The 23,803-nt window shown below is 40.3% G+C and overlaps 1 protein-coding gene across 5 annotated transcripts in view; it reads left to right on the forward strand.

Annotated features, from left to right (window-relative positions):
• ASAP1 (ArfGAP with SH3 domain, ankyrin repeat and PH domain 1) overlaps nt 1–23,803 on the forward strand; it is a 161,300-nt gene that overhangs the window by 125,174 nt on the left and 12,323 nt on the right. For 3 of the 5 annotated variants that reach the window (XM_080379588.1, XM_080379585.1, XM_080379587.1), the window contains 6 exons: nt 1,839–1,906; nt 4,399–4,506; nt 5,823–6,051; nt 11,568–11,621; nt 19,461–19,622; nt 22,507–22,573. In XM_080379588.1, the coding sequence (XP_080235714.1) occupies nt 1,839–1,906; nt 4,399–4,506; nt 5,823–6,051; nt 11,568–11,621; nt 19,461–19,622; nt 22,507–22,573 (688 nt within the window). The remainder of the gene's footprint in view (nt 1–1,838; nt 1,907–4,398; nt 4,507–5,822; nt 6,052–11,567; nt 11,622–19,460; nt 19,623–22,506; nt 22,574–23,803) is intronic. The other 2 variants (XM_080379586.1, XM_080379589.1) reach the window with 2 other exon arrangements.

Raw genomic sequence — 23,803 nt, forward strand, 5'->3', positions numbered from 1 at the left:
CCACCACTGCAGCTGATAAAGGAAGGGATTCGCATTCTCAGCTGCCTTTCTTCTGTTTGCCATGTAGATGTGTGAGATAGGTATAACACTTGCTGTACCTAAATCAGTCGGTTTTTCATCATGGCTTACCAAAAGTTTAATTAAAAATAGAATCTCTGTAAACCGTTTGCTCACACTTAGGATAATCTTGTGTTTCCTTGATGCTCTCCTTTCCCTGCCGTATTTTGAGAGGTAGGAAGGTATTCCATGAATCCTGCTTGTCAGGCTCAGGAGCCAAGTTTCATCAGCTTCTGCGTTCTGTCAGTTCTTGGTATAGGAGGGAATATTTCTGAACAGTTGGTGCAAACTGAGGAATATGAATATTTTTTCTCCCTTTTTCCTCATCGCCATGATTTTCTTCCACTGCCCAGTAAAAAAAAAATGTTGCATAAATTTAAGTTCATAGCTCCGTGGCAGAAGTCATTGGTTTCCGTGGCTGGCCTTTTTATACATCCTTAGAATATGTTCTAATATTATCATAAGTCAAAGAATTTTATGTGACCTTTTTTAGAAAATATGTCCCTAATCAAGAAAATGGGAAAGTTGTCTGAATAAGCTTAAGCGTGTTTATTGGTGCTTCCATTGAACTCTCCCCTAGGCAGATGTCAGAAGAGTGTTCTTACCTTTTTGGGGTCTTCTCACCCCTCCCAGTGCTTTCACATAGGAACTGCATCTTCTTCAGGCCTTGAAACATGACATTTATACTTAAATGTCAAAAGTTTGGAATTTATGTAGTCTATTAAGCTATCTGTATGTTAACTTCCATTAAGAGATACTGTATTTTCATTCCTTTTTGTATTAAAACTCCTGAACGGTCTTAAATAGATCTTCCCATAAGGAGCCTTTCTTCTTCTAGGGATCTTAATACTCTCAAATTCATAGGCCTTTCTAGATGACTGCATTGTAGTTTATTGAATTCATGACTGGAATTCCAATATGTAATATTACACATTGAGGTCTGATAGGCAAACATTTCTGTTTGACTGTTTTCAGTTCCCCATGACAGACATTTTTACCATCTGTATCGAATGTAGAGCGTACTGTGCCAGCTCCGTGGCACTCACTGCTATACTGTAACAATACATTTTACCTAAGGTTTGTCCACATAAGGTTTGGATGTAGGGGTTGGTTTTGTTTCTTGAGACTTGCTGCTGCGCATCTAGGAAGAATTCCAGTACATGTGGTGTCAGAGAACTTTCCAGAGTGCTCAGATACAACCTTCTTTTATGATCAGGCATTATTTTTAAAACGTAAACCACTTGATATCCTTTATAAAGACAAAATTAGAACATTTTAAAATTATTCTTCCTCAAATGTCATCTTAGAATAGGACTTCTGTCTTCAAATTCAGGCTTCAAACCAAGATGTGTCAAAGTAAAACGTGCTTGGATCAACTTTTGCCTTTTTTAAAAAAAAACAAAACAAAACAACAACTTAGCTTAAAAAAGAAAACTATTCTATCCTACCTTGCTTTTCCTGCTTATTTATGTAAGCGTTTTACTGGCAAAGGAGGAGTTGAGTGCAGGTTGAAATGACTAAATTTCTTTATATTCTCTGCTAGGATGGCTAGCAGGGATTTGGGAACTGTCCCAGCAGATGCTGCTGTTCAGAAAGAACCTGATGATACGTGAAATGAATGGGCACTTAGAGTGGAATCTTAAGAGCTGCAGCTGCTATAGAGTAAATAGGCGTTTTTGATCACTTTTAGAAGTTACTCTGATAAAAATAGTGAAATTTGATGAATTGATGCTTTAGACATCTCAAAGAATCACTCTTTTTTTTAAATTTTTGTTTTCTAGTAAACCAAGCTGGAGAGACAGCTCTGGACACAGCAAAAAGAGTGAAAGCTGTCCAGTGTGAGGAACTGGTAAGAACTGGGAGCAGGAGGCAGGGGGAGGATGTTTGCCACTTTAAAAATGTGATCTACTTAAGATCATATTGCCCCTGTATCTCAAACTTGGTATTGCTGCCAGCTTGGCCATATGCTGATTCGAAGGCCCTACTATAGGTGAATGTCTTCTAACAGCAAAACAGAACAGTCATTTTCATTGTAATAGTTCAGGTAAAAGATCTTACTTCTGTTAAAAGTACGTAGTTATTTTAACCAGCATGTTTGAAGACCTTAAATACTGGAGGGTCAGGTATTTGAATACCAATTGATGCATTGGTATTCTAGGATATTTGGGCTTCAGCACCTCAGACGTTTTATTTTGTGACGTTTCTACCAGGAGTACAAAACAACCCCTGAACTATTACATCTGTCAAGACCAGTTAGGTCTGGATCTTTGTTTGACTTTCCGTGCTTCGGCTTTTTACAGATGATTTAACGGTACAGATAGCTCAGAGATGGTGAAAGTCTTCTTACAAGGAAAATTGGAACAACTTGAATTTAAACCTCCTCAAAGGAGAAAGAAGGAAAAGTTTAATGTCTGGAAGTTAGGGTATGAAAAAATGTAGAACACCAGCTTCTGTGGGACTTTGTCCCTCTACTGAACGTGATCAAAAGCCAAAACTTTCTGGAATTTTGAGAATGTATGAGAAATGTTAATACATGCCACTCGAGAAAAATGATTCCCATTTTAAAAATAACCAAGTTAGTTAAAGGACTTTTCTAGGTACTCTTCTGAAGCAGTTATCCAGGTAGACCAACAACCATATTTGTTTTTTATCCTCTAAGGTTCCTCTCACCAGCGTGCATTTAGTAGGCAAGTGAAGGACTATCAAGGGGTTAAAAAGTCCATGTAGTGTGGCAGTTTCAAGACAAAACCAGAGGAATTTACCAGAGCTATTACTTGCTGCTTAATTCTGTTCATCAGAACTTCTTTGCCTCTTCTTGATGATCCAAGGAGCGTATCTAGTTTTGCTCTGTTCTGCAGCTGGTAATTTAGTACCTTTCTTTTGACAACGGAAAGTTCTTGTTATGTATTAATTAATGATTGCATAATCAACAGAGCTTGTCTTTCAAAAGTCATAATTTTCCGTATTTCTGGGGGTGCAAGTCAACTCTGCTATGGCTGCTAAAGTGGTACTCTCACAGACTTCTCAATTGCTCCCATGTTTGCTCTGTAAGTAAGGGCTGTTTCCAGTGGTTTTGAGTATTCTGTCTGCTGAAAAACAGATCAGCTGTGCAACACGCCATTTGTATGGATCGCTTTTTCCTTGTAGTATATATTTAATAAAGTAATATCTGCCATTAATGTGGACCAACTGATTGTGTTGTAGAACAAACAAAACAAGTGGATGTTATCAGTGAGCTTATCTAGCAATTAATAGTTTCGATTATAGTAATTGAAATTCCACTAATACCTCACTGATTATTTCAGTTAACTTATAATAGAACATTTACACCTTTTCTCTTGTGTTGCTTTTGAAGAGGAAAATTATTTCTGCATTTTTCTGAAAAGTGGCAATGAGATAAGGTTGAGTAAAAAAGAAGTATGATTGAGCGTATTCTTTATCATGGCCCATAAAGAAGTACAAAATAAATATCTACATGTTTGGAATATGGTAGATGTACTAGCTGGAGTCTTAACTGAGTAATTAAATTCAATTTCAACTCAAGTGGGTTCATTAATACTTACATAACAGACTAAAAATACTTTCTTCCAAATTTTATTTTGGGAAGATGGTTAAAGGCTCTCCGGAATCAACTAGTACCAAGTGAGACTGCATTTCAGAGGATGTGAAGGAATAAATAAAGATGGAAAGTCAAAGCATTGAAAAGGAGAATTCAGGTGGAATTAAATTCAAGGAATTTCAATTCAATACTCCTCAGGATAACCATCCATGAACTGCATTTTTCTTTTGCTTTTTTTGCTGAATGTTGAAGTAGTAGATCTTTAAAGAATGTGAATACATTATTTGGGCTGGCAAAGTAGAGGAATTCTGTGCTTAAGATAAATTGGCCTTGTCAAGTGAGAGGGAGGGAGATATTTAAATAAAGGATAAATACCTTTTATTTTGATTCCAACATAAGGGTTGTGATTTTAGAGGGGTAATAGTTATATGTGCTAGAATTCATAAGTAAGTTTTGCCTTTCCGTTTTGGAAAGGAGGGCTCCAGATGCATTCTGCTTTTGTGCATATGCCTTCTCTTCATTCCATCTTTTCCAATGCTTTCAAAACATGGCAACTTCTACCCATTTTGAGAAAATCTTCCTTTTTTGCCTTTTAGCAGTTTTTCTGTACCTCAAATAAATGAAGGATATTTGTGTGATTGCCCTGAAATTGTTTCTTTTTTAATGTCTGCAAAAGTTTTAAACCTCTAAATGTTTCGGTTGATGGCTTGCTGTTACAAAACCAACTTCAGTGACACCAAAGGAACAGCAAATATTTTAACATGAATTGTTACTTCTTTCAGCTTTCTCAAGCCAAGGCAGGAAAGCTAAACCCACATGTCCATGTAGAGTATGAATGGAATCTTCGGCAGGAAGAAATTGATGAAAGTGACGATGACTTAGATGATAAGGTAAGCATGAATTACTGATGTGACTTTGTACAAAAACTGTCAAATTTTCTGTTCTATGGAAATTAGAGACCCACTTTAACCAATTTTTTCACTATACAGATTTGGGGGGGGTGGGGTGGGAAGCTGATTTTGCAGCCTGTATTAAAGACTGCCAAAGTGCTTTTTGAAAGCACTTGATCAGCCTAGTTGTTATGGATTTGAGTTTCAGAAGTTTTGCTTTGACAAGACATACAGTATAATATGAATCAATACATGCACTTTACTGTTGTCATTTCATCCACTTCTGACTCTAGGTTGTTACTTTTTAGCTGGAGGAAATACAAAGCTTACATACTTATTTTTTCCATAAATTAATTAAAAACCTAGTTGTTGAATAAGTAACTGTTTTTCACACTGTGCTGTGCACTTTATTGCTGATTGAAAAAAGTAACAGAAAGACAAAACTTGAGGGCATAGGATAATTGCTATCCTAGAACATGTGAAAATGTAGCCGCAGTGTCCTACTTTAGCAAGTCAGTTAATTACTCTGTGCTCTGTTTCTGTAATAAATGCGAATACACCTCTCCCATTTTATATGGGTTCTGTAGAAGGGAAAGTGGTCAGCTTTTCATTTTCTGTGACACTTGGGACTGAAAAATTCAGAAACCAAAATAATTAACATGTCCTCAAGGACAGTAGAGAACAAAAAGATTATCTGTGCAAGGAGCCTCAGGAGGATGACTAATGCTGCATTGGAGAGAAGAGCCTGCCTGAACCGGAGCTGCAGTGAAACAGATCGTGCTCCATATGCAGCTATTCATATACAGCAGTCAAAAATTGCTGTGTAAAATTTCTTCAAAGAGCAATTCTATACATTTAAAAGAGCCGTACCAATGAATATATTGCTAGTTCAATCAACAAATAAATCTGATGTGTCAGAAGTGGTTATTTATTTCTAATATGCGTCAATGGGGGAATATACTTGATCTTTGAGAATAACTATCTGGTCAGAGTAAAGAGCTATTTGAACTGAAAATTACTCTTATACTCTATAAACTTTAGTAGGCTTTTATTAGTGTATTATTTAGTATGTTGTTATTGTGCACCTACTGCTTGAAGAACAAATCCTGGCTTTGTGTACGTGTTGATTTTTCAGTTAGAGGAGAGGATCTTTCAGGTTTGATCCCTGAGAAAGGGAGGAATGTGGGCTTATTTGTCCAATAAAGAAACTCTGCTCGTGGTCATTGGAATATGTTCTGTTATTTTCTTTCCCAAACGTATTAATTATATTTAGTATTTACACAGCTGTATAATATATTTGTTTTTTCTATTCACAGCCTAGTCCTATAAAAAAAGAACGATCTCCAAGACCCCAAAGTTTTTGTCACTCTTCGAGCATTTCTCCCCAAGACAAAATGACCCATCCTGCATTTAGCACTCCTAGAGACAAGCAAAGACTCTCCTACGGAGCTTTTACCAATCAGATCTTCGCATCTACAAGCACAGATTCACCCACCTCTCCGACTGCAGATGCTCCTCCTCTTCCTCCTAGAAATGCTGGTAAAGGTAAGTCTGTCGTCAAACTACGCTTGCAAGCAGTAATCTTTCCACAGCTGTCCTTCCTTTAGCCAGGTACACTACAGTGTTTCAGGATGTAGTCTGTTTTTCTTACTGATGTGGTAATATGGTACAATGTATGTTTGAAACATTATTAAAAAAAAAAATAGATGGGGGCACTTTGTAATGAACTCACTTGTAACAGTGTAACTGTTTTAGGAAAGGCTGATGGTGCATAGTGCTGTATGATCATGTGCTGTGTAGTGTCTGGCAGAGAGGAGGAAGAAAGCAAGCTTTGGAGGAGAGGAGATGCAAGAAGACTCCTTCTCCTTGCAGTCAGTGTAGAAAAAGAAAAATACCCAGATGACCTGTGAAGTGCTAAGCAGGTTGGTATTTAAAGTTCCTTCCCTTTCAGTGCATCGGCACTCTCCTCCATTGTAGTGAGTGCTAGAGGGCTCTCAAGAAAATGCCAAGCCTACTGCAGGATAGTTAACAAGTCACTGACGCATGGAAGGTCTAAACTAAATACCCATTCTTTCCCGAGTGAAACAACCATGTCAAATTATCCATAAGGAAGGTTTGCACTACAGTTCAATCAATCAGTTTTGCAATCTGCATTCACAGTTGAAATTAATCAGATGCTTTTTCTTCTTAGTAATAGCAGTGACATTCTTGGTAGTGTTTGAAAAGGAAGAACTTACTTCATATGAGACTTAGTCTTGCAGCTGTAGTGGATGGTGGTTCTTTGACCTAGATAGCTACAAACTTCAAGTTTAGAGGATGCATGTATGGAACAAAACCTGTTTAAGGTAATTTGTGCAAATTTACTTTTTAGAACAAAAATCTTCTTCATCTTTTCCCCTTTGTTTACATGTTTAATTTAGAAATAGCCAAATTGTGTTTTTATGGTATACTTGTTAGAGAAAACTTTAGTTGTGATGAAGGCTATAGCATAGTTTAAGGTTTCAGCAGTTATGCTGATACTCCCTTCTGTTAGCACTGCTATAACATCATACTTTTTCTCAACGGTGGTTAACTTTGCTTTAAAAAAAAAAAACAAAACACAAAAAAACAAACCAAACAAAAAAACACCAACAAAAAATCCCCCATACACACCACAAAAAGAAGAAAATCTCTCACTAAAATGTGAAGGAGTAAAAGGGACATAACAGAGTGTTGGCATCGGATGTCTGCTTTTACATGGTTCAGATGCTGCGCTTAAACTGACAGTGGAACAGTAGTTCTTTTCTCATGTACTGGCAACTTTCGAATGAAACCCTCTTCTCTCTTTGTTTCAACAGAATTTGCTCTTCATTAAGAGGCCAAGAGATTTTGCCAGGGTATACATTTTTCACATGAGATTTCATAATCCACATTTCTTTATAGTGGATTCACTGGGGACTCATGTATTACTTGTAATTTTACTATGTTTACCTTCCTGTTGGCATTGCAAGATTCTAACTTTTTCCTTCCTCTCCCCCATCTTTTTTACATGCTCTAACATTCTGCTGCTGATTGTCAATTGTCAGATGCAGTATACTGGCTTAGACATTCCTTCAGTCTGATCTAGGATAATTTCTTTTTGTCATGAAGTTGCAAGACCTGGAAACTAATCATGAATCCCATTTCCTTAAGAAGGCTGAGGAGCTTGTGTCTTGTATCTGTGCAGTACTTAGTATGTTGTCAGCTTTCAATGGATTATAACGAACGTTATTTCTTTGTCATTATATAGTGTAGCTCTCATATTGAGTTATTCAGAAAATTGCCTTTTTCTCTAGGAAGGGGAATATTTACATGCTTATTTCATTTGTAGTATGTATTCAAGATTCAGAAATGTCAGGTATTTTCCTAGGTGTTTGTGCAAACTCCTAGACAAGTGAATCAACACATCAAAGCTACTAGGAAAGAAATGAAGCGTTAAATTCTTGTGTGGTTTCCTGTCAAGGGTTATGCAAAAGAAACCCTTATTTCTATTACAACAAAATAATATATTATCACAAAATACAGATAACTGTTGCCTTTTAATGTAATGTAACTTTACATTAAAATGAGTGGAAAATGCCAGATTCACAGTGTAAGTCTGAGTGAGAGGTCAAATGGAACTACTGTTATGTTGAAGTCACTAGGCTTCTGTGCTTCAAACATGCTAAAATTTTTGCAGTCAGTGACTGATACTGTATTTTTGGTTCATTTTCATTGAGTAATATTGTAAAGTGTTTAATCAGTTTTCGTAGTTTAACCCCAGCCAGCAACCAAGCACCACGCAGCTGCTTGCTCACTCCCCCCTCACCCAGAGGGATGGGAAAGAGAATCGGAAAGGAATGGAAAACTCAGGGGTTGAGATAAGAACAATTTAATAGGTAAAGCAAAAGCTGTGTGCACAAGCAAAGCAAGGAATCCATTCACCACTTCCCATGGGCAGGCAGGTGTTCAGCCATCCCCAGGACAGCAGGGCTCCATCATGTGTAATGGTTACTCGGGAAGACAAACACCATAATGCCAAATACCACCCCCACCCCACTCCCTTCCTTCTTCCCCCAGTTTATATACTCAGCATGACGTCATATGGTACGGAATATCCCTTTGGCTAGCTTGGGTCACCTGCCCTGGCTGTGTCCCCTCCCAGTTTCCCACGCCCCTCCAGCCCTCTCACTGGCAGGGCCTGAGGAACTGAAAAGTCCTTGACTTGATATAAACATCACCCATCAACAACTAAAAACATCAGCGTCCTATCAACACTGTTCTCACATCAGCGCCAAAACACAGCACTGTACTAACAAGAAGAAAATTAACTCTATCCCAACTGAAACCAGGACATCAGTTCTAGAAGTTTCCATTAAACACTGTATTACAGTGCAATTGTATTACAGGAGCAATTTAAGACTCAAAAGGACAGGGGAACAAAGTGACGAATGCATAGAACAATTTATCAGTGTGGAAAAGTCACTCTAGACGCATCACTGCAGATGCACTTATGCTTCATTATAAACTTTGTTACACACTGTTATCTCCCCTGCTTCTGGCTCCCAAACAGATTGCTTACAAGAAAAAGAAGCAGAGACTCTCCACTTCCATAAGGCACATCTTAATTTTGAAACAGTCTGAGTTAATTTTATTTCTGTAGGAAAAAATAATCTTTTGGAATTTATCTGCTCTTTTGAGATTAGTCGTAATAGAGTATATCCCTTACAACAAAGTGTAAAGTACAAGCTTACTTACAAAATCCTTTTTTTGTTAGAAAAGTTCATTTTAATAGCTACCTATTAGATTTAAAATTATATGAAAACTTAGGGTACTTAGTGCAAAATATAATACTAAATAGCAAAAGTGAGAAGAGCATTGAATCTGTAATTAAATTTAAACTTACCTTCTGTCCCGAAATATCATTTCATCTTTGTCCCTGCTCTGCTGTGAGGCTCCAGCAGATACCATGGGATCCTGCTAGAACATGGAGACAGTCTATAGGGAGCACATAGCTGGTGGGATCTGTGTTTGAGAAGGAGGCAGAGGACTTCTAAAGTTTTGTGGTTTTTATACTTTGAGGCATACAGAGAAAACTCTTTTCCAAAACACGTTGTATATTTAAACAAAACCACCTCCCTTTAGCCCTCTGTAAGCTGGCTTCATTTGCCGGTGAAGTTCCTTGGTAGCAGGTTCCATGGTGTTTGCTGAGATGCCACAGTGGACTGGAAGCCATCAAGTCTGAACTTTGTGTTGGGGAGAGAAGGTAAGTTTAAAGCAATTTACATAACACGCGCCACTCTTCCTCGTGTTTTTCAGCAGATAAGGTGTCTAAAACTTAGTTTGCTTCATCGTTAAAATTGTTTAGGTACAATTGATGGAGAATGTGTATATGGGAATTTTTTTTTCCAGTTTCTTCATACGGAATTACAGTGGAAGTTTAGATTTTCCAGTTTGGTAACTTCTCAAAATATTCCTAAAAATGCTGGAACGGTAGTGTATTCTATCCTAAACTAGCTTATTTGTGGATACATCTTACTTTCTGCTGTCTGCTACAGGTTTAGTTAATCCTAATGGAATGAAAAGTACAGTAGGAGTACAGTAGCTGTGTAAGCCAACCCCTGTATGCCTTTCCAGTGGGCTGTCTGTGTCTACTCAGGTTCAGCTTACTCAAGCTGTCAGTCAAGTCTTTAGTTTGTAACGTTCTGAGAATCATCTTTTTTGTTAGTCTTTCCAGTGTACATCTGTGTTATGGCTCTGGACATCTAACAGGTCTTCTGTGTGTTATTTTACAAAAAGCTTTAAAAAAAAATAATCAGTATTTAAGTAGTTGCATAACTCAGCACAGTAGTTAAATAAACTTTTGCGTGACCTTAATAGCAAATCCAATGTGAAAGCAGTATTGCTAACTGTTTTTTTTAATGATTCTGCCTATTTCTCACATATAGGCTGAACACAGAGGTCAGGGATCAAGTTTATGAAGTTAAGTTGGGCCTTCAATACGTAGAAGTTTGCATATGTTATACTCTCTTTCACAGCTCTAGTGTTAGGTATGTAAACTCAAAAGTACTTCGTTTGTGGTTCCAGTCCACTGTTACTGCAGACACCATGTCATATAATCTGCTGCTTCATTTGATTGGACTCAATTTCTAACCAAACTAGCTTATCTGCGTTTACCAGTAACTTCTGGAAGTTGTCTGACTATATTGCTCACAGGTTAGAAATCTTCTCAAGTCCACTAAATGACTTTGTTCATGTACCACCATTGTCATTTACCTTTGCTGATTTGTCTGTCATTGGTGTCTGTATCGGGGCACTACCAGGAAAGCAGTCGTACAGGTCTCCACGTCTGTTTTGTTTGACTAAACAAACCAAGCATATTTCACCTTTTCTGATGGAAGAGTATTTTTGTTTTCCTGTCATTCAGGTTGCCTTTTCATCATACTAGCCCTTCTCTATACCTTTTCTGTTTAAATCAGCTTTCTTAGATACAAGTGACTGGAAGTGTAGGGACAGCACTAAAACCTTGCTGTTTCCGATAGGAATGCTACATCAAAACATCCTTTCATCCTATTTATTTTTTCATGATTCCATCATACTATGGCATATAAGGCACTATGCAGACTGTACTGCAATTTTCAACAGGAGTCCTTAATTTATAATACAAATGCTTCCTTAGTGTAGAATGTTAATGTTATCCAGCATACTGTTTGATTTTAATCTCATTTCCATTACCTCAGCCTTTGAGGTCATGCATACAAAATACAACCTTCTTTAATATAATTTTGGGGTCTGTCTTTTTTTTTTTAACAGGACATTTTTTAACATTAATTATAGAATGTGCTTCAAATGGTAATGTTGACTCAAGGTATATTAGTTTTCTTATTCAGAGTGATTGTGATATTTTTTATGATCTTATTCTCAGTACTGAAAATAAATGATCTGAAGACAAACTGAAGAAGGCTTTTAGTAAAATCTGTGCAAAAACATTCATAAGAACGTTAAAAATAACGATGCTACTTGTTAATGAAAATATCATTTTTAATATAAACTTTCCTTTGCAGTACCTGTTCTGCCATTAACTGGAATACTGGTTCTTCCATATCTCTCATTAAGTGGTAAAAAAAATACAAATGTGACACTTTATAGTCTAAACCCACCATTTCTTAAGTGGATAGTGACAGCTTTGCATGGTTTCACAAGTACACAGATTAATAGATACTATACTAACTGCACAAAAGCTGAAGGGCAATGCACTATTAATTGTGAATCTTTTCCAGTTACTTACCTTAGTACAATAAATTTGAGATTATTTGGTCTGTTTACACATGAAAGCATGACCCTTGTAATATGAAAAAGTGATAAAAGATGACAGCAGTTTGTACTGAAAACAACTGCTCCCCAGCTAACTGAAGAAAAGGGAGCCCAATGGAAGCAAAATCCAAAAAAATTCTAGGTAAAGATAAATATTTTTGCTTATGTGAGGAAAATGTTCTTCATGAGATGTAAACTTCGCAACTATGTGAGAAGTCATTCGGATGACTGGAGAATAAAGGGCTGGCTTCCTTGGTGCCTGACTAGAATCACAAAATATCTTTGATCTAGAAAAATAACTTCTCTGATTATTGCTTAAAAGTACATAGCTAGCCATGTATATTTAAAAACATCATGTAAGAATTGTTTTTGAGATTTTGTTTACATATGTGTGTGTATCCGTACGCATACATACATACATTCTGCCAGCACAATCGGCAGCAGAGCACTCCGGCCTGGCACGTGGGGGGTTCCCAAACCATGGGAACCTCCATGGAGTGTAGAGACTCACCAGAAGCCTACCGTTTGTGCCACAGCAGCTATGGGGACCTGGTCAGGGCCAGAAGCAACAGCAGGCAAGAGCTCCCCCCTGCCCCGGCCCCTTGTAAAAGAAGCCTGTAGGGGCCAGGACTGACCAGGAGTGCTGCCAGCAGGGTGGGCAAGCAGGGCCTGGCGTGGCACAGCAGGTGTCATGGCAGGGTGTCCAGGAAGGGCACTGGAGCTGGCTTGAGCAGGGAGCAATGGTATCCACCCGGCAGAAAGCCACGGCCTCTCTAAGCTCTGCACCCACCATGACAGATGCAGCCACCCAGACAGAGCTGCGGTGGGAACGCGCAGCCACCCAGGTGCCGGGCTGCGCTCCTGTGGGAGATGTGCCCGGGGAGGGGAACTGCTCCGAGAGAGAGAGAGAGAGAGAGACAGTGACTTAAGGAACTGGGGGCCATGGTGACAAGTTCCTGCCTGGAATTCTGTGACCACCCCACCTGCCCAGGTGCCCTCGCGTAATAGGTATGAGGCTCTGCAAGTGGAACCGAACAGTGACGAGGATGATGGTTTATCTAGCATGAAGGTGTTGCTGAGGTTAAGTCATCCTATGCCTTGCATCAGAACTGCTTCCATAAAGAAAAAAAGGTGTCTCATTGTCATAGGAGGCTCCCTTGTGAAGGAAACCGAAAGCTCAGTGTGCCAGCCAGACCCACTTATCAGGGAAGTGTGCTGCCTCCCTGGGACCTGGGTTTAAGATGTGGAGGCAAAGCTTCCGACCATGGTGCGGCCCTCAGGTTGTTACCTGCTACTGATTTTTCAGGTAGGCAGTGATGAAGTTGCAACAAGAGCAATCAAGAGAGACTTCAGAGCCTTGGGACATCTCTAAGGGATCAGGAGCACAAGCAGCGTTCTCCCCTATCATTCCAGTTGCAGGGAATGATGAGGAAAGAAACAGGAACACCCAGGAGCTCAATACCTGGCTCCCAGCCAGGTGTCGCCAGCAGAATGTTGGGTTTTTTGCTCATGGGTTGGCCTCTGTGACACCAGGCCTGCTGGCGACAGATGGGGAGTTACACTTGGATCAAAAGGGGGAAAAGGATCTTGGCACAGGAGTTAGCAGGGCTCATTGAAAGAGCTTTTTTTTGAAGACATTTGAAGGGGGAAAGGGATAAAAACAGGTTCACTACAGATAAGCCTGGGGGCAGCACACCAATGTTTGAGGGATGGTGTGCTAGCAAGGTCCTTTGGCCTGCTGTCTCAGTGGAGGTAGAGGATGGAGATCCATGTGGCAGCAAAGACACAAGGGTTATTGATGTGTTTGAAACTATGGAAGTGCCTGAGAGGAATCACATAGGAATTGGGGCTTTTCCTGCAAAAAAGGTGGCAGGGTCAACAGCCCAACTGAAGTGCACCCTACACCAATGCACGCAGCATGGACAACAAACAGGAGGAGCTGGAAGCCACTGTGCAGCAGGAAAACTGTGATATTGTTGCTATCTTGGAAACGTGGGGTGACCTGCACAACTGGAGGGCTGCAGTGGATGGCTGTAAACTCTTCAGAAGGGGTAGGCAAGGAAGGAGAGGCGTGGGGTAGCCCTGTACACCAGGGAGTGTTTTGATTGTCTACAGCTTAATGATGGTGATGACAGGTTTGAGTGCTTATGTGTAGGAATCAGGAGGAAAGCCAACAAGGCAGATATCATGGTGGGAGTCTGTTATAGACCACCCAGGCAGGATGAAGAGGCAGATGAAATATTCCATAAGGAACTGGGAGAAGTCTCACAATCATTAGCCCTTGTTCTCATGGAGGGCTTGCACTTACCAGATGTTTGCTGGAAATAAATACAGTGGAAAGGAAACAGTCCCGGAGGTTCCTGCAGCATTTGGAAGGGAACAGCTGTTGAGTGGGCCAGCTAGGGAGGGCTCCCTGCGGGACCTGTTTGCGATCTGAGAAGGACTTGTGGGTGATGTGATGGTTGGAGGCAGTCTTGGGCACAACAGCCATGAAATGGTAAGAGTTTTCAGTTCTTGGAGAAGTAAGGATGGGGGTCAGCAGAACTGCCACCTCAGATTTACAGAGGGACAATTTTGGCCTGTTTAGGAGCCTGGTTGAGAGAGTCCCTTTGGAGGCCGTCCTGAAAAGCGAAAGAGTCCAGGAAGGCTGGACATTCTCCAAGAAAGAAATCTCAAGGGCACAGGAGCAGGCTGTCCCCATGTGCCGAAAGATGACCTGGTAGGGAAGACCACCGGCCTGGCTGAGCAGAGGGCTTTGGCTGGCAGGGACAAAAGGAATGTTTATGACCTTTGGAAGAAGAGGCAGGCAACTCTGGAGGACTACAGGGATGTGGTGAGGTTATGCAGGGAGAAAATTAGAAGGGCCAAAGCCCAACTAGAACTTAGTCTGGCTACCGCCACAAAAATGCAATAAAAAATGTTTCTATAAATACATTAGCAACAAAAGGAGGGCTAAGGAGCGTCTCTGCCCTTTATTGGACGGGGGGAAACATAGTGACAAAGGGTGAGGAAAAGGCTGAGGTACTTAATGCCTTCTTTGCCTCAGTCTTTAATAGTAAGAGCAGTTGTTCTCTGGGTACCCAGCCCCCCGAGGTGGGAGACAGGGCCGGGGAGCAGAATGCACCCCCCATAATCCAAGGGGAAATGGTTAGCGACCTGCTGCACCATTTAGACACGCACAATTCTATGTGGCTGGGTGGGATTCACTCAAGGGTACTGAGAGAGCTGGCAGAGGAGCTCACTGAGCCATTTTCCATCATTTATCAGCAATCCTGGCTACCTGGGGAGGTCCCAGTTGACTGGCGGTCAGCCAACGTGACGCCCATGTACAAGAAGGGCAGGAAGGAGGATCGAAGGAACTACAGCCCTGTCAGCCTGACCTTTGTGCTGGGGAAGGTTATGGAACAGATCATTTTGAGTGCCATCACACAACATGTACAGGACCACAAGGCAATCACGCCTGGTCAGCATGGGTTTGTGAAAGGCAGGTCCTGCTTGACTGACCTGTTCTCCTTCTATGACAAGGTGACCCACTTAGTGGATGAGGGAAAGGCTGTGGATGTTGTCCACCTAGAGTTTAGTAAAGCCTTTGGCACTGGACACTGTTTCCCCACAGCATTCTCCTGGAGAAACTGGCTGTTTGTGGCTTGGATGGGCTTGTTCTTTGCTGGGTGAAAAACTGGCTGGACAGCCGAGCCCAAAGAGTGGTGGGGAATGGAGTTACATCCAGTGGCAACAAGTCACAAGAGCTGTTCCCCAGGGCTCAGTACTGGGGCCAGTTCTGTTTAATAGCTTTATCAGTTAATTGGATGAGGGGATTGAGTGAATCCTTAGGAATTTTTCAGATGCTGACAAGTTGAGCAGGAATGTTGATCTGCTGGAGGGCAGTAAGGCTCCACAGGGTGGTCGGGGGACAGGCTGGATTGATGGGCTGAGGCCAACTGCATGAGGTTCGACCAGGCTCAGTGCCGGGTCCTGCACTTGGGTCACACCAGCCCCACACAGCGCCACAGGCTGGGGCAGAGCGGCTGGGAAGCTGCCTGGGGGAAAAGGCCCTGGGGGTGGTGGCTGACAGCCGGCTGGGCATGAGCCAGCTGTGTGCCCAGGTGGGCAAGGGGGACAACAGCATCCTGGCTCATACCTGAAACAGTGTGGCCAGCAGGGCCAGGGCAGTGAGTGTCCTCCTGTGCTCAGCACTGGTGAGGCCGCACCTTGAACGCTGGGTTCAGTTTTGGGCCCCTCACCATGAGAAAGACACTGAGGTGCTGGAGCGTGTCCAGAGACGGGCAACGGAGCTGGGGAAGGGTCTGGAGCACAAGTCTGATGGGGAGCAACTGAGGGAGCTGGGGGTGTTCAGCCTGGAGAAAAGGAGGCTGAGGGGGGACCTTATTGCTTTCTGCAGCTCCTTGACAGGGGTCTGTAGACAGGTGGGGGGGTCGATCTCTTCTCCCGCTTAACAAGTGATAATACAAGATTTATTTGCCTCAAGGTGCTCCAAGGGAGGTTTACATTGGATATTAGGAAAATTTTTTTCAACAAAAGGGTTGTCAAGCATTGGAATAGGCTACCCAGGGACATGGTTTAGTCACCATGCCGGGACGTATTTAAAAGACGCAGACGTGGCACTGAGGGACGTGGTTTCCTGATGGACTTGCCAGTCCTGGGTTAATGGTTGGACTCTATGACCTTAAAGGTCTTTTCCAACCTAAATGATTCTATGATTCTATAATACAAAGTATTTCATAATTTTACCAACACTTCGTACATCATCAGATCATTGTATTGTTTCAGCAGTTGTTCCCATAAACTGATGTAGATTTCAGAATGTTTCCCATGTTTACTTTATTCAAAACACGTTGTGACTTTATACCTCTTTCTGAAAAGATGTTTTGATGGTTTCATCTATTTTCTGTTTATTTGAAAGTAAGTTATTTTGTATACCAGCCATCTATTCATTAGTGTATGACTTCTAAATTCATGTTTATTCCTTCTGTGAAATTAATATAGGAACAAATGCTAGGAGTCTGAAAAGATGTACTATTTTTAATACTTTAATACCTTTTTTCTCTTAACTGTTGTGTGCCATTTGAACTTTTGAAATCTGTGAAGTGATAATGTTTTTCAACTCTTTCGAGATGTCTGGATTTACACCAGTAGTATGACATCTAAAATATATCCACATAACCACATTTAAGGAGTTTTTAATCCTAGTAAACGCTATTTCTGTAGAGAAGGATTCTTCATTCTATTGGCAATAGGAAGTACAAATTTTAATTCAAGTCTGAAGTTTTATTTTTGTGACAACTGTGCAAAACTATTTGAGTACACTTCCTCCACTTAGCCAAGTCTGAACTGTTTGTCACTTGCAGCAGGGCTGGAGGCTGTGTTAGGGCTGTGTAAAGCTGTAGTGCAGTACAAACAGCAGGACACACGGTGGTGGTAGGACAGAGCCTCTGCCACGACGGCCGTTCCCACTTGCAGACATTTTGCAAGTGTGTAACTCCTTTTCAAGAGGTTTGGACAAGAGAAAAATACTATACGGACATACAGTGTGTGTGTTTGATAGGCTCTAAAAAGTAACTGTTAACACTGGATCTTGGATTTTCCTTTCCCCCTTGCCGCTGCTAGATATACTCTGAGATACAGTTTATACAACAACCTTTGATCCATATGTATTATAAGTGAACTAAAGAATTTATAACTTGCGGAAGTCTAGGGGATCGTCAGTCAAAACTTAGCATGAGAAAGGTTTTTGGGTTTTATTTTTGGTGACAGAAACATTTCAATGCATCGTTTAATTTAGCTTGTTTTCTTAAGCTCAAGGAAGAGATTAAAATGAGAAAGGATGCAAATTGGGGAACAACCATTAATTTGCACTAACATTTGACTTCTTGTCAGTTAATGGTTTTGTGAACTCGGAAGTAAATTGAAAGGAACAATTGCAAAATATGTAATTTGATTTACAAATGTAAGTAATTAATGGAAAGCCAGGGCCGAAATACCTGCTGGGCTTGTGGTCGAGAGATTCTCCTGTGCAGCAAAAGGCTTGCCAGGCTTGAATCTAGAAGAGAATAGATTGAATCATTAAATCATTTTGGACAATTTTATTAATCTTTTCTTTGGGGTTTAGAAGAAAGAGGGAGATAACCCACTGAAAACATCTTGCAAACTTGCACATGCTTATGGCATAGTTTACTTTTTTCAGTGTTTACTATTTCGCTCAAGGAATTTTAACAAAGATTGTTCTTCACTGATTAAAATATTTTTATGATACGTGGCAATTTGGGAAGAAACGCAGACTTTGGTAATTTTCAGTCTACCTATAGAGGCTGGTAATAAATATTTTTAAAGAGGCAGCTCTAGTTCTGTGTGCAGGTTAGGGTTATGCTAATTAACAACATGAAGATTTTATCTCAAATACTGTTCCAAATAGGTTAGCACGCTGGTTCTATAGTGCGCAAAATATGTGATGATAGACTTGAAATTTCAAGTATAAATAAACTTCGCTTTTAAAATTTTGTATCTATTTTCTGGATTTATCCAGAGCCTGTGTTGGCAAAGCTCTCTTACATGCAAAACTTATTGGAGGTCATGACTGCAGTGAAGTGTTATTTGTTGGTTAAATTTATAAAAGAAAAAGCAAACCAACAACAAAAAAAGACCTGGCAACAAAACCCTTAGAGCTGTTCTAAGGTAATGTAGAACTAATTCAGAGAAGTGTTACAAGTAATTTCCTTTGGTCGTAATGGCAGCTGACTTGAGCAGTTGTCCCTCTCACAGCATGTTTGCGCCCTGCACTGCCTGCTTCCTTGAGCTTCTTATTAAAGACTTTTTTAATGGTGAATGGTGAAGTTGATTAGGGAAAACTCTTGTCTTTGCTCAGGATTATTTTGTCTTTTAATCTGTACCTGTTCCCATATCCTGTAAAACATGCATTGAGTTCAATGATACTTGTGGTTGGTGCAGGGGGAAATAAAGTGTTTAAGGGTAGGGGTGGGTGACTGCCTAAGTTCTTACAAGCAGTACTACTGTTAAATATCTAATCCCAGCTTGTTCTTAGAATGCATACTCTGATGTATTTAATTCACAGGAATAAAAGGGAAAGTAATGATATGAAAACGTACTAAGCTTACAATCAGATTTTTCAAAATGCAGAGAAAATTTGTAGGTAGATTTCTATTCCCCACCTCACCCCAGTTTATTAATAGAATTCATAGGGGATGCTCTGGAGGGGCAGGGGGAAATCCCCACATAATTGAACATCTAGAAAGCTATTTCATTCTGATACAAATTAATAGTAATTTTAACCCCACATGCTAAATATCACTTAATTTTAAGATGTCATGCTTTTTTTTTTTTTAAACAATGCCTAAAATTAGAAAGCCTGGAGTGATTAAACATGTGGGGTTTTTTTAAACATAAGTACACATGTCATTCTATTGTAAAGTTGCTTATATTCCCACAGCTAAGATGGTTAAAAATGTGGTGAACGTGTCATTTAATCTAAACAGTGTTTTGGCATGGCTTGTCTTTTTATTTTAGTCTTTTGCTGCACTTTGCTGTGGGTCTGACTGTGATTTTTTCAGTGCTGCTTTGACGTTTATGCACATGTATTTGTAAGAAGGTTGTTTGTTATTTTGCAGGCCCACCTTCAACCCTCCCTCTAAGCACTCAAACCTCTAGTGGCAGCTCCACTCTTTCCAAGAAGAGACCACCTCCCCCACCCCCAGGACACAAAAGAACCCTCTCTGACCCACCAAGCCCACTACCTCATGGACCCCAGAATAAGGGCCCAATTCCTTGGGGTGAGTTTCGAAATGCAAAACAAAAGGGCAGGGGAAAACCTTTATGATGGATGATACATGATCTCTGGTTTCTTTTTACCTGATGCTTGCTTTCCAATGATTGCAGCTTGATGTAACGTCAGCTCAGATAAATCAATAGTTCTATCTTCTGTCGCTTTGGCTTCCAGGCTTCTGTATCTGAGTCTCACTTGAGAAAATTGAAAATATTCCTTGCTCCCCTGGGGCCCAATTCAATCTCCTCTGCTGCCTCCCTCCCTCTACCCTAGCTGCCCAGGCTGCCTTCGCCGCAGCCCCCTCATCTGCTGCATCTACTCTGCACCTGCCTCCTCACCCTGCTACTGTTCTGGCCAGCTCATTACTCTAGATGGTCTTGATTTGGGACAGACAGACCTCAATGCACCTGTGTGGTTCTCCTGACGGCCGGAGGAGCTTGTTTCCTCGGGCTCTGGCCCAGGCGTCTCCTGTAGCTAGTTGCGGGTGTGTTGTCTTAATATGTTCTTGGATTTTGTGATGTTGTCTGTACCTATACAAAAACTGATAGGCTTGCATCCTTCTACCTGCAGAAGTTCTACAGAAACAGCACTTCTTTTCTCTTTCTTTTTTTTTCCTTTTTTCTTTTTTTTTTTTTTTTTTTTAAACAGGATACCTTTCTGACAGAAGCTTTTTTAGCAACTATTTTCCAGACTACACAAATTCTTCCTCTTTTCAATAAACATTGTTCTATGCAGTCAGCTTCTCCCGGTACCTATAAATCTCAGCCCCATGTGATTTTCTATAATTTTAGTCTTGGTGGCAGGATTTCCATAAATCTGTAAACTTGTGAACTGGAATCCAGTGCTTACACAGTGGGGTCATCCATACGCTACTTACATGTTAGGAGTGTCCTTTCTCTCTTCTAACATAAACACAAAATTACTAGCCTGAAGAAAAATTGCCGGCTTAAAAGCACTGGGGTGGGGTTTCCAGCAAATTGAATTCAATGTGGTAAATCATGCAGTACTCATGTAGAATATGTGATTTAAATCTATGATTTAATACGATGAGAAGTACAGAGTCCAATGAAAAGCAAAGTCTTTTTCTCAAGGAATACAAATAATGGCAGTCTTTTCAGTTCTCTGCTTTTCAGATGTCTGGGATATGGAAAAAGTTTCCTGTGTTCTGGAGACTTAACGGCCCTGTACTATTTCAGAGGTAGTAAAGACAGTTTTAAGAGTTTGGACTTTAAAAATTAAAAAAAGCCCAAATATTTGAAGTCCTAACCAGCACCTAAAATACCATATACTAGTATACTATACAATGTAAAGTAGTAGAATGGAAAGCGTGGTAGGAGCAGATTCTAAGCTAGTGCCAACTTTTCTTTTAAAACATAGATAGATAAAGGAAAACATGGGAAAGGTGCAGGTGCGGAGTTGAAGATGTGCTACCTTATAGCAGTAGAACACCTTTCCAAAGCAGGGCCAGAGAAGAGCGTTGCTTGTTCTGTCTCTTTTCTGCTGTACCGTGCAGTCAAAACTTCAGTGGGTGGAAGAGGGGCCTCCTCTCCCCTTTTTCCCTAGCTGAGATCTGTACAAAAACTTACTTCAAAGTCCATTTGGATTTTAAAAGAGGGAGTTTCTTCTGTTTGCCTTTGTGTTTTTAAGAATATTGTCAGATGTTCACCGTTTTGCCTTTCTGAATCTTTTTTTTCTGTGTTGTTATATTTCTTGTTCTGTTGAATTTTAGCATTTGTTTTCTAATCTGTGCGTTAATTGAAGTTTCAAGCAAAGCAACCCTTAGCTTATGTCTAAGCAAATAAAGTTACTATTCAAAGATGTTCTAGAAAAGCTGTTTAGATTATTTTGGATTTCCATAGCAACCATGATGTGTTTTTCCTTGCTTTATCCACAGGATCTACATGTGAAGGGTTTGCTGTTTCTCTTACCTTTATATTTCCCACACACACACTTTTAAATATAAACATACTTTCAGCAAGGCTCAGCATAAGCCTTTTCTGCTGTTTCATTTAGACTTCAATGCAGTAAGCATGGTATCTAGGCAGATATGTCATTCTTTTGCATGGGAAGTATTTTGCGTTCTTGGATCATTAAATGTCACTTCGCATCTATTTCAGTGACAACATTTACGAATGGTTGTGGAAATTGTTTCTAAGATTGTTTAGACATGCTGTAATAGAAGACAGAAGCGGGGGAATGGTAATGGTAGTAACACAAAGTAGTTAGTGTACTTGTACCTTGGGAGTGGTGATGGCTGATGAAAGAGAAGCCTTTTGCTGAAGGAGCGGAAGCACTTGGGTTTGGATTTTGCTGCCTTTTGACAGAACTGAGTATACCCAGGATCTTCACCAGCAGTTAACATTCAGGTTATGGTAACATACTGACTTAGTCATTAAATCAGCAAAGGCTGTTCTTCATGTAGGATAAAATAACAATCCTTAGCAATGTGATGTTTTGTGAATAAAATTAAATTCGTGGTGGACCTAAAAAGATGTGTCACATAAGGCAAAATGTAAACATCTGTGATAAATTTATTTGATACTGGCCTGCAGTATCTCCTTCTATTCAGAGAAAACTGAAACACTATATTCCAAACAAATGCCCTACAGCAGTAACTCAGCAATGTCATTTAATCTTTGTTTGCCAGCAGATGTGAGCTACCAGTGGGTTGTTTTAAAATGTGTTATACAAAAGGTCAAGCTGGATTATTATGGTCCCTGCTGTTTTTTCGGTTACAAATTAATAATGAATGATCTTTAAAATCCTTAGACATGGTGTATAGAGGTTACTTGGAAGAATGTGTACTTCACTTTGAGTTGCCTCCTCTTCTGATTATATTTCAGCTACCCTAATGATATTATTTTTTTTAATTGTGCTTTTTTTCACCTCAGGTAATGATTTGGGCCCACCTTCAACTAAGGCTGCAAACAAGTTTGAGGGCATGTCTCAGCAGTCAAGGTAAAATCTCTGTATATGAAGGCAAAGATGCAAATGTATCTAAACAGTACTAATTTGTAAACTAGAGAAAAATTGCCTTTCATATGAAGTAAAATTCTAGCTATGTTTCTTCATTAGTTTTATGCATGCCTTACTACCATACAAATACTTTGGCTTCATTGAGCCTCCTACGCTTTGTTCATAGCTGTCCATACACAATTCATCCTTTGAGTAGGATGGACAGAACAACTTGTACCAGAATCTATCTACCGCTCCTACAGAAGTGCTCTCTGAGCTGCGGAATGTTGCCTCAGACTACAGTCCAGCAGGACAAAAGTTTTATTTTCATGTCTCCTGGCATTTCATTTTATCTGCTTCAGCGTGAGGTCTTGTGCCTGTAGCTGCAGAACTGTCACTCTGAGTACGGGCTGGCATCAAAGACAGCTCTGTAAGGGAGAGAATTCTTCTCGGTCTTCCAGCTTAACTGTTTTCCAGTCTGTCGAGCTTACATGCTGACACACAGTCATATCACAAACTGCTGTTAGCTCGTAGTTCATCAGGTCAATACATTACAAGTCACTTTTTCAATAGCTGAAGTAGTAAGGATAGCCATACCTCCATGTCACTGAGTGTTTCACTGAGTGTTACTCCTTCATCTGCGTTGTGATTCCAAGGTCCCGAGGTTCAAAGTATGGTAATTCTAATGAACATGTGCCTCAGGCGACGTAACAGAGGCCTTGCATGTCCACCGGGGTGTGTGATGTGGCCATGGCTGGCGATGGAAGTGTAACATCACACCAATCACAGTAGAAGGTGTGTAGGCAGTTTCTGGACACTCCTCAGTCTGTAATCAGGACAGGCAGTGGAAGTGGTGCTGGTATCACAGCTGACTCGCCATGTTTGCTGAATCCATCCAGGTGGCACTGGGTATTCAGGGAAAGGGTGGTGATGTTCTACAGCACAAAGAGCTGGTCCTGTAGTTGCTGATTGTAAGGCAAGGGTTAAACTGTGGCATTCTTGCTTCATGGCATGAGATAAAGGTTGAGGTAATTATTTATTGAATTAGGATTGAGCTTGGCTGTTCTTTCATTTTTCTGTCATGATATTTTTTGACTATTTATAAAAAAGGTAGGAAATTAAAAGTCTTTTGTCATACTAATTTTGAAATGTTAGCTTCAGAGGCAAATAATACCAGATCAAGGCTGTTGATGTGGAATTCACTCTGCTCACTTGAACATACTCTAGCCATTT

The sequence above is a fragment of the Falco punctatus genome, assembly GCF_963210335.1.
Source record: "Falco punctatus genome assembly, chromosome: 3".
Lineage (NCBI taxonomy): Eukaryota > Metazoa > Chordata > Aves > Falconiformes > Falconidae > Falco > Falco punctatus.